The sequence below is a fragment of the Mytilus galloprovincialis genome, chromosome 3 (genome assembly GCF_965363235.1).
Source record: "Mytilus galloprovincialis chromosome 3, xbMytGall1.hap1.1, whole genome shotgun sequence".
NCBI classification, from domain to species: domain Eukaryota; kingdom Metazoa; phylum Mollusca; class Bivalvia; order Mytilida; family Mytilidae; genus Mytilus; species Mytilus galloprovincialis.
Genome location: NC_134840.1, coordinates 49,015,361 through 49,028,250, shown reverse-complemented (window position 1 = coordinate 49,028,250; position 12,890 = coordinate 49,015,361). Strand labels below are relative to the sequence as shown.

The window sequence follows — 12,890 nt, the reverse complement described above, 5'->3', positions numbered from 1 at the left end:
CACTGACTATACTATTTCCTTTTCTGCATTGGCTAGAGGTGTAGGGGGAGGGTTGAGATCTCACAAACATGTTTAACCCCGCCACATTTTTGCGCCTGTCCCAAGTCAGGAGCCTCTGGCCTTTAATAGTCTTGTATTATTTTAACTTTTAGTTTCTTGTGTACAATTTGGAGTTTAGTATGGCGTTCATTATCACTGAACTAGTATATATTTGTTTAGGGGCCAGCTGAAGGACGCCTTCGGGTGCGAGAATTTCTCGTTGCATTGAAGACCTGTTGGTGACCTTCTGCTGTTGTCTGCTCTATGGTCGGGTTGTTGTCTCTGGCACATTCCCCATTTCCATTATCAATTTTCTACAGTATGGGAGTTTCTCATTGTTGAAGGCCGTTCGGTTGACATATCGCTTACATCAACTTTATTTGAAATTTGTTAGATAGTTGTCTCTTCGGCAATCATTACACATCTCTTTATTTTATATTGGTGATGTTAGCTCTTTGTAGCAGCTCGGCGATGTTCCGTGAGTTTACACTACAGTAATGTTATGATCGCTCTGCGTTGTTCTTTACGCTGTACTAATATTATGTTTTCTCTGCGTTGTTCTTTACACTATACTAATATAATGTTTGCTCTACGTTGTTCTTTACACTGTACTAATATTATATGTTTGCTCTGCGTTGTTCTTTACAGTGTTGTAATTTTATGTTTGCTCTGCATTTTTTTTACACTGCTGTCATGTCATGTCATGTTCGCCCTGCGTTGTTCTTTACACGGCTGTAATGTTATGTTTGCTTTGCATTGTTCTTTTTTACACTGCTGTAATTTTATGTTCGCTCTGTGTTTTCTTTTTCAATGCAGTAATTTCATGTTCGCTCTGCGTTGGTTTTTTTTCTCACTACTGTAATGTTATGCTCGCTCTGCGTAGTTCTTTACACTGCTGTTATGTTATTTTCGGATGATAATTAATTGATCTTATCTTAGATTTGTGATTTGGAATCTAAAATTATCTTCTACGCGAGAAACCAATCAAATTAGACACACCAGAAATATCTGCAAAGAAATCATCTTGGAAAGTTTCAACAGATTATAGTTTTCTGTTCAGTGCAAGATGTTCGTTCATAACTTTTTTTTAATATTATTAATATGTGTATTGACATCCCAGAACAGCCACCAAAGATGAACATGTGACTATTTAGGAAAACAACATATAGAGGAAATTGTATAGCAGATTAGATATATGATACAGAGTATAATTCATGAATGACGAGATGATGAGCGTACATGTAATTTGAGTGAGTTTCATGTCAATCGGAAATCCTAGATGGCTAGTATGACAGAACAACAAGACAAAAGTGTAAACCAATATGTATAAAGTGCATTGTTTACCAATTCAATCTAATCACAATTTTTATTGAAACCATTGAACTTACCATTTTGTTTGGTGCTCTTTTTTAATGGAAATACGTGCATTGGCGTTCTAGGTTGATATTAATTCCTTTTAAAGGGAATAGAACTAGAATCAACCCCCTTTATAATAAAGATAAAGATAAAAATCGAAAATAAGAATTGATAATAATATCAAAGTTCAAAAATTATATGGATGATATTGAACATTCACTTTTTATTTTAGGAAAAAGCGATGACGTCAAATGATTACTAGTAATTGCTATATCTCATTCAACGTTAATAGTTACACAGGGTTTAACCACCATATCATTCAGAAACATACTTGCTATATTTAAGAGATGTTTATCAAATACTAGTTTTTACTTCATGCTATTCCGTTTTTATGCCCCACCTACGATAGTAGAGGGGCATTATGTTTTCTGGTCTGTGGCTCCGTTCGTCCGTTCTTCCGTCCGTCCGTCTGTGCGTCCGTCCGTCCGTTCAGGTTAAAGTTTTTGGTCAAGGTAGTTTTTGATGAAGCTGAAGTCCAATCAACTTGAAACTTAGTACACTTGTTGCTTATGATATGATCTTTCTAATTTTAAAGCCAAATTAGACTTTTGACCACAATTTCACGGTCCACTGAACATAGAAAATGAAAGTTGGAGTTTCAGGTTAAAGTTTTTGGTCAAGGTAGTTTTTGATGAAGTTGAAGTCCAATCAACTTGAAACTTAATACACTTGTTGCTTATGATATGATCTTTATAATTTTAAAGCCAAATTAGACTTTTGACCCCAATTTCACGGTCCACTGAACATAGAAAATGAAAGTGGGAATTTCAGGTTAAAGTTTTTGGTCAAGGTAGTTTTTGATAAAATTGAAGTCCAATCAACTTGAAACTTAGTACATATGTTCCCTATAGTATAATCTTTCTTATTTTAATGCCAAATTAGATTATTACCCAATTTCACGGTCCATGGAACATGGAAAAGGATAGTGCGAGTGGGGCATCCGTGTACTTTGGACACATTCTTGTTTTTTTTTATATCTTTTTATCTTGATTTTGTATGTTTAAAGAGAAGTAGAAGATACTAAAAAGATACTAAACTCAAAACTTAAAGTTGAAGACAAACTGACAAACACCATGGTTAAAAATGAAAAGCCACAATGAAACAAACAACAGTCTACACAAAAAAAAAAACACAGCATAGAAAACTCTAGGTCGAACAACACGAACCAAACAAAAACGTCGTGGTCTCGTCTGCTCCTGAAGGGTTTAACAGATCCTGCTCCACATTTGGAAAATACATTGTTCGTGATGTAAAAAATGTCTAATGGCGCATGTTGTAGCGGCATATCCGTTGTCTTATGTGAATAGTAAACAAACTTGTGATGGCATCCGTAGAAAGTTTGCAGGATGACATCAATTTTATACTCTGGAAACCTTTGTTTAAAATCTTCCATGTATGCAGCAACCCTCTTTCAAGGAAACTGTGATCGGAAAGCAATTGGGAAGCTCAGTTCATCTCTTTTATCGTCAATATGTGCTTTCAATCGACCTTCATTGGAAATCTAGATATAAATCTTGATACGTGTCTTTTTTGTTTTTAATGATGTAAACATATCCTGCCACGTCCGGTTTGTCTTTTTAGTTTTTCGCTTTGTATCGATCGGATGAGCTGAGCCTTTTTCGAGTTATTTTTATAGTTTATTCTTATGTTGAATTGTTTCGCCGCTGTCCAAGGTTAGAGGAGGGTTGGCGCCTTTAAACATATGTTAAACCCCGCCACATTATTTATGTTCCAAGTCAGGCGCATGTAGTTCAGTGGTTGTTCTTGTTTCATGTCCGTCAATTGTTTTTCTTAAATTGGTTTGTAATAAATTAGGCTTTTAGTTTCCTCAATTTAAATGTTTCATATTTTTCATGAGGGGGGTCTACCAGGAATATGGTATATTTTTGTCTCATTGTCGAAGGCCGTATGGTTGCCTTTAGTTGCTTACATTCCTTTAATTTGAACTTTGGTGAATAGTTGTCAATTAATCCACATCTTATTTTTATAACTATATCTGGTGTATCCAGTGATTTCCTTTATAATCAATCATTTTTTTTCCCTCGAAAGGGGGCCAGGCCCCACTCCCCTGAATCCGCCTATGTAGATGCGTTTCATACATATATATATGTAGGACTATAACAAATTAAACAATAACAAATCATGTTGATTTGCAGACAAAGTGAGTAAACAAGGAAGATATCATTTAATATAAGAGGACGTAACCTGTTGGTGACCTTCTGCTGTTGTCTGCTCTATGTTCGGGTTGTTGTCTCTTTGGCACATTCCCCATTTCCATTCTCAATTTTATGATGTAGGGCCACCCTTTCAACAGGTCACCTATGAACTACGAGATGTTTCTGTATTTTATACACAAAGCGTGCGAAAATCTTCAAACAAAGAGGTTTTCATGTGACATGGGTATCAAAATATTATATTTTGTATGAAAATTGATTTATTACGTTTTAACATCTCTACAGCTATTGTTGACGCTTACTTTTTGTTACCTAATTGTATCAGCGAACTTGACATTAGCCTGCTCTTTTTTTCCGGCATTTGATGTCTTATCCTGGACTAGAAAAGTCTTTATCTCATTTAAGCCAATAGCTGTTGCTGTATCTCAGCCTCATTATAATGCAACCGGAAATCAGAATATATACGTGATAAGTAATTTATTCAAGATAGCGTGTATTTCGACTGAAACTGATAGCTCCGCACCGTGATGCACGCAAATAAATGTTTAAGAAAAAGGGATACAGCAGTCCACGTTGTGTTAGTGTGAAGGAACCCCCATGTGTAACTATTTTTTATTTCAATAATTCAATTTGGCAGCATTTTTTAATGTAAAATCCTAAATAATAATTGTAAAATGTGAATTAAAAACATTGTATATAAGTGTATATACCTTTGTTTCAAGCTGTTATTTTTTTTTATATATATTTGCAAAATAAAGAAGATAATCAACTTTCCGAACCGCTAGCTATTTTCTATATTGTTTTGATTGCTTTACATGAGCTGAAAAACTGAAAGAGAAAAGCTTACAGATACAAAAAGGAAGTTAAAAATCGGTAATCGAAGACAAAAAAAAAAAGAGAACACCAAAGCTTTAAATAAATCTGAAAAAACGACAATCCTAAATATACAAGGAAATTGCACACTCATTTACACGAGCCGATGTTATAGCCTGTGCATTCTGAAATCAGTTACAGATCTGACATATATATTTTGTTTTACATTTCTTACCTTGCTCGTCATGTTAAGATCAATGGATATTTAAATAAAATATCTGCTAAAATTTTTGACGACTTTATTTGGAACCAAACTTCAAGCGAAAAATACAGAATCTTCTTTACAAACTATGGATGTCTATTAAAGACAAAAACGCAGATGTTTATAATTGTTAAAACTGTTTGCCCAACTCGCCTACTCCTAATAACGGAAAAGGCATACTTTTCAGAAGTATGGAAGAATTCTTACGATGCTCTATACTATTAAGTGAATTATTTGCATAATTTAAATATACAGATAATGTAAATGAGTGGTTGTCGTTTTTTCGGTTTCTAATGTTTATTTATCTTTTATTGTTTTGACACCACTGTCACAAGATAGGAGAGAATTGACGCTTTAAATCATTTTTAATCCCGCCACATGCTTTATGTTTCTGTTCTACGGCAGGAGCCTTTAGGTCAGTGGTTGTCGTTAGTTCATGGCTGGCATATTTTGTTCTTCGTAAATTTTTCTGTCATAAATTAGGCAGTTATTTTAATTGAATTATTTCAAATTTTTGATGGCATGGCCTTTTATAACCGAATATTATATACAGTTTGGGTGCATCTCAAAGTTTAAACCATGCGAGAGGTATTATAACTTCATTTAAACTCAGATAGATAGTTGTCCCATTGGTAATAATTCTAAATTATTGTTATATCAAGTGTATAACATGCTATCAATTTAATCTTTGGTGGTATCATCAGAATATGGTAATATGTTTATCCTAGCTTACCATTAGTATTTTGTTTTTATCACTAAAATTACATTCTCATATATAACTGGAATAAAGTTTGCTTACTCTTCAAGTTTTTAATCTTTAAAGCAAAACCTCAACTGCATTCTAACTCTTACCATTTGTCATAATAATATTTTTTCATTCATTTAAAACGATTTTTTAAATGAATGAATATTACATGTTTAGGTTTTGCTAGATACATGTTTTGTTTTTCCTGAATATGTAGCAGTAACTTGTTTGTTTCCTTGCGCTTTGCTAGAAGGAGACTTAGTGATATAAAGAGAAGATTTGCCTAAATTGAATATAGAAAGAGAGGAGGTTCAAATCCTGTTTTGGTTATTTTTACCTGGTTTCAAGAACAATCTGAAAAGGATGAGCTCCTTACCAAGGACAATAGTGCCACCTTCATGAGTCTACAAGACTGAGTGTTTTATAAGAAGTGTTAAACCAAGAGCTCTGAAAGTCATCATAGCTAATTTTCACTTCAATTCACTTTTCGATAAGAGTGAAATAATCTATTTTATTTTGCTGGTGTTTTTAAAGGGATGAAACTTACATGCTTGCTCTCAATCAATCAATTACTACTGGTTAAATGATTCCTAAAGCTGACTCTATACTGTAAGTAAACGAGTAAATTTAATTTTAATTCCACACATATACACGTATGATAAAAAACAAAAACAAAAACATAGGAGCTCCAAGAAGCACTAAAAACCAAATCAATAAAACATTCAAACATAAATGATACACGAGCGAACAGCATAAAAAAAACAATAACACTAGAGCACAGCTAATAGCACGGACAAATCAAGATAGATCAGAAACAATACAGTAAAATATAAAGCACTTAACAAATAGCCAATTGCTCATAAAAATAACAGTAATAGATAACTACACAAATGTCAGCAAACAAAAGAAACATGTGAGCTGCGAGAGACCCCTGGATAAAATGTGGATACAATACACTTTATACATGATTTCCTTAACATAAACTGTTTATATGTAATTTTTAAAAGTTGTCAAATGAGGTAATGTATCAACCATTATTTGAAAGTAAAGTTGACATATATTTGAAATATGTAAAGATTAGTATTTAATTCGAAATTAATAGTAACACTCAGTACTTTGACTTCATTTCACATGATAAAGATATACCATTTACACTATAGATCAAAGACTATTTTTTCATTCGTTCTATTACGAACAGAGATGGCTTCAGATTTCTCTGGTTTAGTTTACATATGTTTAACAGTAAACCATGTACTTTCTGTCTTCTTCCGTTAATGAAATTGCTGAATTGCGACATTTACAAAGTAGGACAAAGTATTTATTTAATTAAAAAAAATCATCGTTGATGAAAATATCGAAAGGTATAGGCCGAAGTATGATGCCTTGTGGTACCCTTCTAAAAAGTCTATAGCATACATCTCAGGTTTAGACCGCTTTTCACATTTCCCTGTTTATAAGGTTTCAAATGATAATACATTTTAATTTTAGTCATTATGAAGTATGATTACGGCTACCGAATCATTTAAAAACATCCATTAAAATACTGTTTTTAGTTTAAAATTACTGCATTGAAACATCCTACCTGTAAACCCTTTGTGTAAGGCCGTTGTGACTTTAGAAAAGGAGTTTACTAGATCCATCCATGAATATATAATTTTTTTAGTTTGGCCGGTAGATGATATAATATGAAATTGATTTCAGAGAATTGGGCAAAGGTTTCATCAATTTTGATCTCAAGAAAAACAAAATATACACCAGGATTTGGTTTCACGAACCATGAGAGCTCCTGGTGTAATTATTATCTATAATATTATATGACGTCGGGGAATTAGCAATCTTCATCTACATGCAAATAGCAAATTTCATACTAATCAAGATTAAATCTAATCAAGTAGATATTTTTCGATATAAAATTTTGAAGCAATGGAAACTGTTTTGTGCCTTTATCGGTTATCAACTGGTAGCATCATTTTCTAAAATTATTATTATGTCCACATAACTTAATTAATTCACTTTTTAAACGTGAAAAAAAGATAGAATACAAGTTTAGAATGCTGATTCCATTATGCTTTACTTTGATATCTTATGCTTGTAAAAAATAATGTCTTATCTTATGCATTACCAAAAATGAAGTGTACAATATCATGGAAAAGATAAGAAAATGGGCAAGTGTTTCATTACATAATTCTTTTGTGTATTTTGTGCAGATTCACATGTCCAGAACATAGACAGGATAAATCATACATGTTAGTTACACCTATCCTGTCAAAAATTATGTACAACATTGACCATTATGATATAACATTCAGTGTCAAATTAATGGGTAGACCTTACCTATATATAGAGTAATATCTTCAGTAGATTCATCCATCCTCAGACTGAACAACGAACTACACTGTAAGTATATCTTAGTACAAACGCGTTATCATAAGAATAGTTAAGATTTGTTCGTAAAAAGGTAGCGCATATTTTCCACTATCTAAAAGGTGAATTTTTAAAAAGGCATTGGATCTTTTGCTTAAATTCAAGTGTAATCTTACACCCTGGTAATAAGATGTTTATAGATGTTTCACTGCTTTTTAGATAAATTTTAGCCATTTGTTTTCTTCAACGAATTGAATAAATATTCTAACCAAATTTCTACCGAAACTATTTTTCATTTTTACAAATGCTAATCTAATATTATCGGACAAAATATTGTCCATAGAAATTTATAAGTACATAGAATACACATTTTCTTATAGACTATATATATCTATACTTTTAAAATTTAATTTAATATACTAATCCTTTTTCAACATATAATTTTATATGCATTCTGTCGGAGTTTCGAAGTTGATTCCATTTTAAACGTGCTAAAACAAACTACACAATAGGTTGAATGGGATTGACTTTTACTAGCAACATACATGTACTTTATTAAATATCATGTACATACGGATCTGTTTGCCGTTTACTATGACATTGGTTATATCTAAGTCGTTTATTGTTTCTTTTATACTATGTTATAATATCAAAGTTCCTACAATGATAAAAAACACTTTTTACATCTTTATCTATGGAATAACAAAGTGAACACAGAAACACTAGAAAAACGTATTATACATATTTTCACGATTGTTTATTTTTATCGTATTGTCATGAACGATCTGTAGTGATCTGTATTTAGCGCCTATAATTTAACAGTTATTAATTAAAGAAAATCAAGTGGAAAATTAAAGCAGCAGGACAAAACAGTTATGTTTTTTCATTCACTAATAATACTTTCAAAATACGTGATAGATTTGAAATATTAGTCTCAAACAGTTGTTTAATATTCAAAAATTAGGTTTCAAGCTTGACTATATATAAGGATATATACCAAACATAGAACAATAATGCTTTAAAATGAACAATAAAATCATCTTAAAATTTGTAATTTTTTTTAATGATTTTCTTCTACTTGGAATATAAACAAAAACATATAAATGTACAAAAAAAAACCTCATCAACATACCAAGCAAGATAAGCTTACAATTGTGTACGTCGACGCGCGTTTCAAAAAACTTGGCCCGATCTTTTTATTATTCTGACTTAAGAAATTCATCGGATTTTCATTTTTTTTTCTTTGTTAGATGCTGAAGTTCACAGTTATCTTGGCTTGCTTGGCCGTTTCTTATGCCAATTTGGGATTAAACAGTGGAAAGAATGGTGGATCTATCGGTGGTTCAATTGGCGGTAAAAGTGTAAAAGGACTTGATAACGGATGGGACCAGAACGGACTTGACCATGGCAACGGATTGTTACACAACGGTATTGACAATGGCAATGGATGGGGCCAAAACGGACACGATAATGGAAATGGATGGTCTCAGAACATTCATGACAATGGACACAACGGACATGAAAATGGAAATGAATGGGGAGAAATCGGACATGAAATCGGAAACGTATGGGGACACAATGGTCTCGACAACGGCAACGGATTGGGTCACAACGGACAAGAAAATGGCAACGGATGGGGAAACAATGGTCTCGACAACGGCAACAGCTGGGGACAAAATGGTCAAGATGGAAACGAATGGGTCCATAATGGTCAGAACAACGGAAACGATTGGGGAATAAACAACGGTAACGAATGGGGACAGAACGGTCAAGAATGGGGAAACAACGGCCAAGAATGGGGAAACAACGGTCAAGAATGGGGAAACAATGGTCAAGAATGGGGAAACAACGGTCAAGAATGGGGTAACAACGGTAATGAATGGGGACATAACGGCATTGACAATGGTAACGACTGGGGACTTAACAATGGCATCGGCAATGAATTGGACATTGTTGGAGGAAACAGCTTCGGTAGTGTAAGCGGAAAGAACTTCGGTGGATTCGGAAAGAAAGGTTCCTTCGCACCAGACTTTGTTAAAGGATTAAATGGAAAAGGAAAGATCATTGGTGGATTCGGAAAGGGACCAGGATCATTTGGACCAGTCTCAAACAAAGGATTTGGTGGATTCGGAAAGAAATCAGGATCATTTGGACCAATCTTGAATAGAGGTATTGGTGGATTCGGAAAGAAGTCAGGATTAGTCTTTAATAAAAGATTTGGAGGATACGTACAGAAATCAGGACCATTTGGACCAGTCTTTAATAGAGGATTTGGAGGATACGGAAAGAGGTTCAATACATTTAGACCAGCCTTCGGTAAAAGATTTGGTGGATACGGAAAGAAATCTGGAGGATTTAGAGGAAACTTTGGTAGTTTCGGACCAAGATTCGGAGGATATGGAAAAAAATATGGAGGGTTCGGAAAGAGCTTCGGAGGATTTGGAAAGAACTTCGGAGGGTACGGAAAGAGCTATGGCGGATATGGTAAAAAATTCGGAGGAGTTAAAATTGTCAAGTCCTTTGGTAAGTATTACAGTTAGATGATACCAATTTGATGAACCAATCAACAAAACATGTCTCATCAGTGATGTTCATGATACCACGTTTTGGAAATCCTAGACTTATTTTGTAAAGATTTAAATAAAATGTAGTAATTTGTTTGAAGAGTCATTATTTCACTTCTTTTTATTTTACTGAACTGAATTACGTAAAAGCTTAACTAACGAATTCCGATTAAGATAAATTCAGGAAAGCGCTACGAACGAACCAATTCTGTAAATTTTATTTCATTTGTGTAATATTTTACAGATCGAATATAATATTGTACATTTTACTATTGATAGTTATGAACACACTTAAAGCAACACAATACTTCAGTACTTTTTGCATTAGTTTGTTTTCAAATTTATATACCAAATAAATAATTATTTATGAATTTCTGTTGTCAGGTGGATACAGACGATACTAAACCGATGAACATAGTGTTGGTCTCAATCGACACAAAGAGTGGCAGCGCTGAAATCGGCCCAAGGATTTAAAAGCTACAGCTCATCAACAAATCATTATATATGTATTTTTGTTAACAAATTAATAAAATAATACAAAAAAAACACATCGTTTTACTGAATATATTGAGATTAATTTTTGGCTAAGAAATTATGCAATGATTTAAATCAACAATACTATTGATAGTTAACAATGCCAATACCCGCACTCCAAGTGTTAATATTTTCTATTTGCAAAGATCTTATGTTAACCTCTAAATGCATTTAAATTGTTTGTCTAGGTGGGTTGCTATATCTCCTTCTCGTTTTCTTGTTGTACCTTATGTTGACATGTTCCTTATATGTCTTTAAATTTGAACTTAAAGCTCAGAACTTACTGTAAGATCTAGACAACCCCTGGTGTCGACTTTTTAAAAATATCTGTTAAAACTTCAACACATTTAACTTGAACAAATGATTGCATATATTTGAGAATTACAAACAATTCTTGAAATATTTACTGTCCAATACCATTATCCTAACAAAAAAATATAATAACAACTAAAATACAATAAAACCTAAGGTTAAATGGTCAATAAGTTTACACAAAAAAAAAGTTTGGCCTATTTAGATATAAGAAGATGTTGTATAAGTGCCATTGAGACCATTCTCGATCCAAGTCACAATTTATAAATTAAACCAGTCAAAGTACGGCATTCAACACAGAGCCTTGGCATACGCTGAACATCAAGGCTATAAAGGGCCCCAAACATAACTAGACATAAGTGTAAAACCATTCATACAGGAAAACCATTCAAACAAGAAAACCAACGGTCGTATCTATATGAGAAACGAAAAACACTAACGTCAATAAACGACTAAGACTCAGACTGACTTATGACAGATGTAAACAAATGCAGTGGGATTAAACGTTTTAATAGTCGCTGACCTTAAAATAAAGCAATTAAGATATAGTAAAGTGGTATACAATCTATACAACCTTATCTTATGAACAACCAAACCATAACTAACAAATGATGATGAGAATACATCTCCAACACGTTAATGCACAGAAAGTAACCTCAACAAAGATACCAGGCTTCTAATTTGTTTTGCGCGTTTAGAATTAGACATGTGTTGTGCTCGATTCAAAAAAGACTTAATAGGATAGGACCAAATGAAATACGGATTTGATGAGCGTTGGAACCAGACATTTTAGAAATGTACTAAATACGACTCAGGTTTTCTATCCCCGGGATGAACAAACCTTTAAGTTTTAAATATTTTAGCTTATCACACATTAAACATGATTTCATGCACCCAGCAGTGGTCGAGACAAATACGAAAATAAGGATACTGTGAATGTATACACGACAAAAAAAAAAAGACTCTTAAAAAACTAGGACAGGAGAAATATAGTTTAATTTTATAGTTTAAACAATATTTTATTAACATAAATTGAACCCTCGTTGTATTAATTTGTTACAGTAGTCTAATGGTTGATCTGTTTTGGTCCGTCTACTTTCTACCTCCACGATGTTGTCTGTTCATTTTCAATTGTCGTATTTGAGGCTGAGGTCGGAAGTTAATTCTTCGTAGTTAAAATTTGCCATACAAATAAAAGGTGTATTGCACAAATAAAGATTCATATTATACCCTGTAGAAAATAAAATGCACTCTTTGTTTTTCTTCTATACTTTTACGTAAATTCAGGAAAAAATAGTTCACACATATAATTAAAGAAACAATAGTGAAAAGACAGAGGGTGGAAATTTGAGTTTACACACTCGTACATTAATTACTAGTAAAAATAACTCACGTTACATCAGTTTTTATTAGTTTTCGAAATCTTTGTGCATAAATAAATTATCTGGTGTCTGAACATTTAAAAGCCAACAACAGCTTAAATCAAACTGTCCGAAATCGTATTCGTCAGGGTGTTTTCCAAGCAAGTCGGCCATTGAAGTAAGCCATACTGAAACGACGTCACAGAGTTGTTTGACTTAAATGGTGTCCTTGTGTTGATAGAAGTTGATTCTTAAAATATAAGTATTAAACAGTTATCAAAATTTTATGATGTTGTAATATAACCT

The 12,890-nt window shown here is 33.0% G+C and overlaps 1 protein-coding gene across 1 annotated transcript; it reads left to right on the top strand.

The window, feature by feature from the left end:
* The first annotated feature begins 7,741 nt into the window (after positions 1–7,741).
* LOC143068203 (uncharacterized) lies at positions 7,742–11,211 on the top strand. The gene is made up of 3 exons (XM_076242071.1): positions 7,742–7,846; positions 9,064–10,336; positions 10,762–11,211. Exons 2-3 carry the CDS (start codon positions 9,064–9,066, stop codon positions 10,779–10,781), a joined length of 1,293 nt encoding a protein of 430 aa, XP_076098186.1. The 5' UTR covers positions 7,742–7,846; the 3' UTR covers positions 10,782–11,211.
* The last annotated feature ends 1,679 nt before the right edge of the window (positions 11,212–12,890 follow it).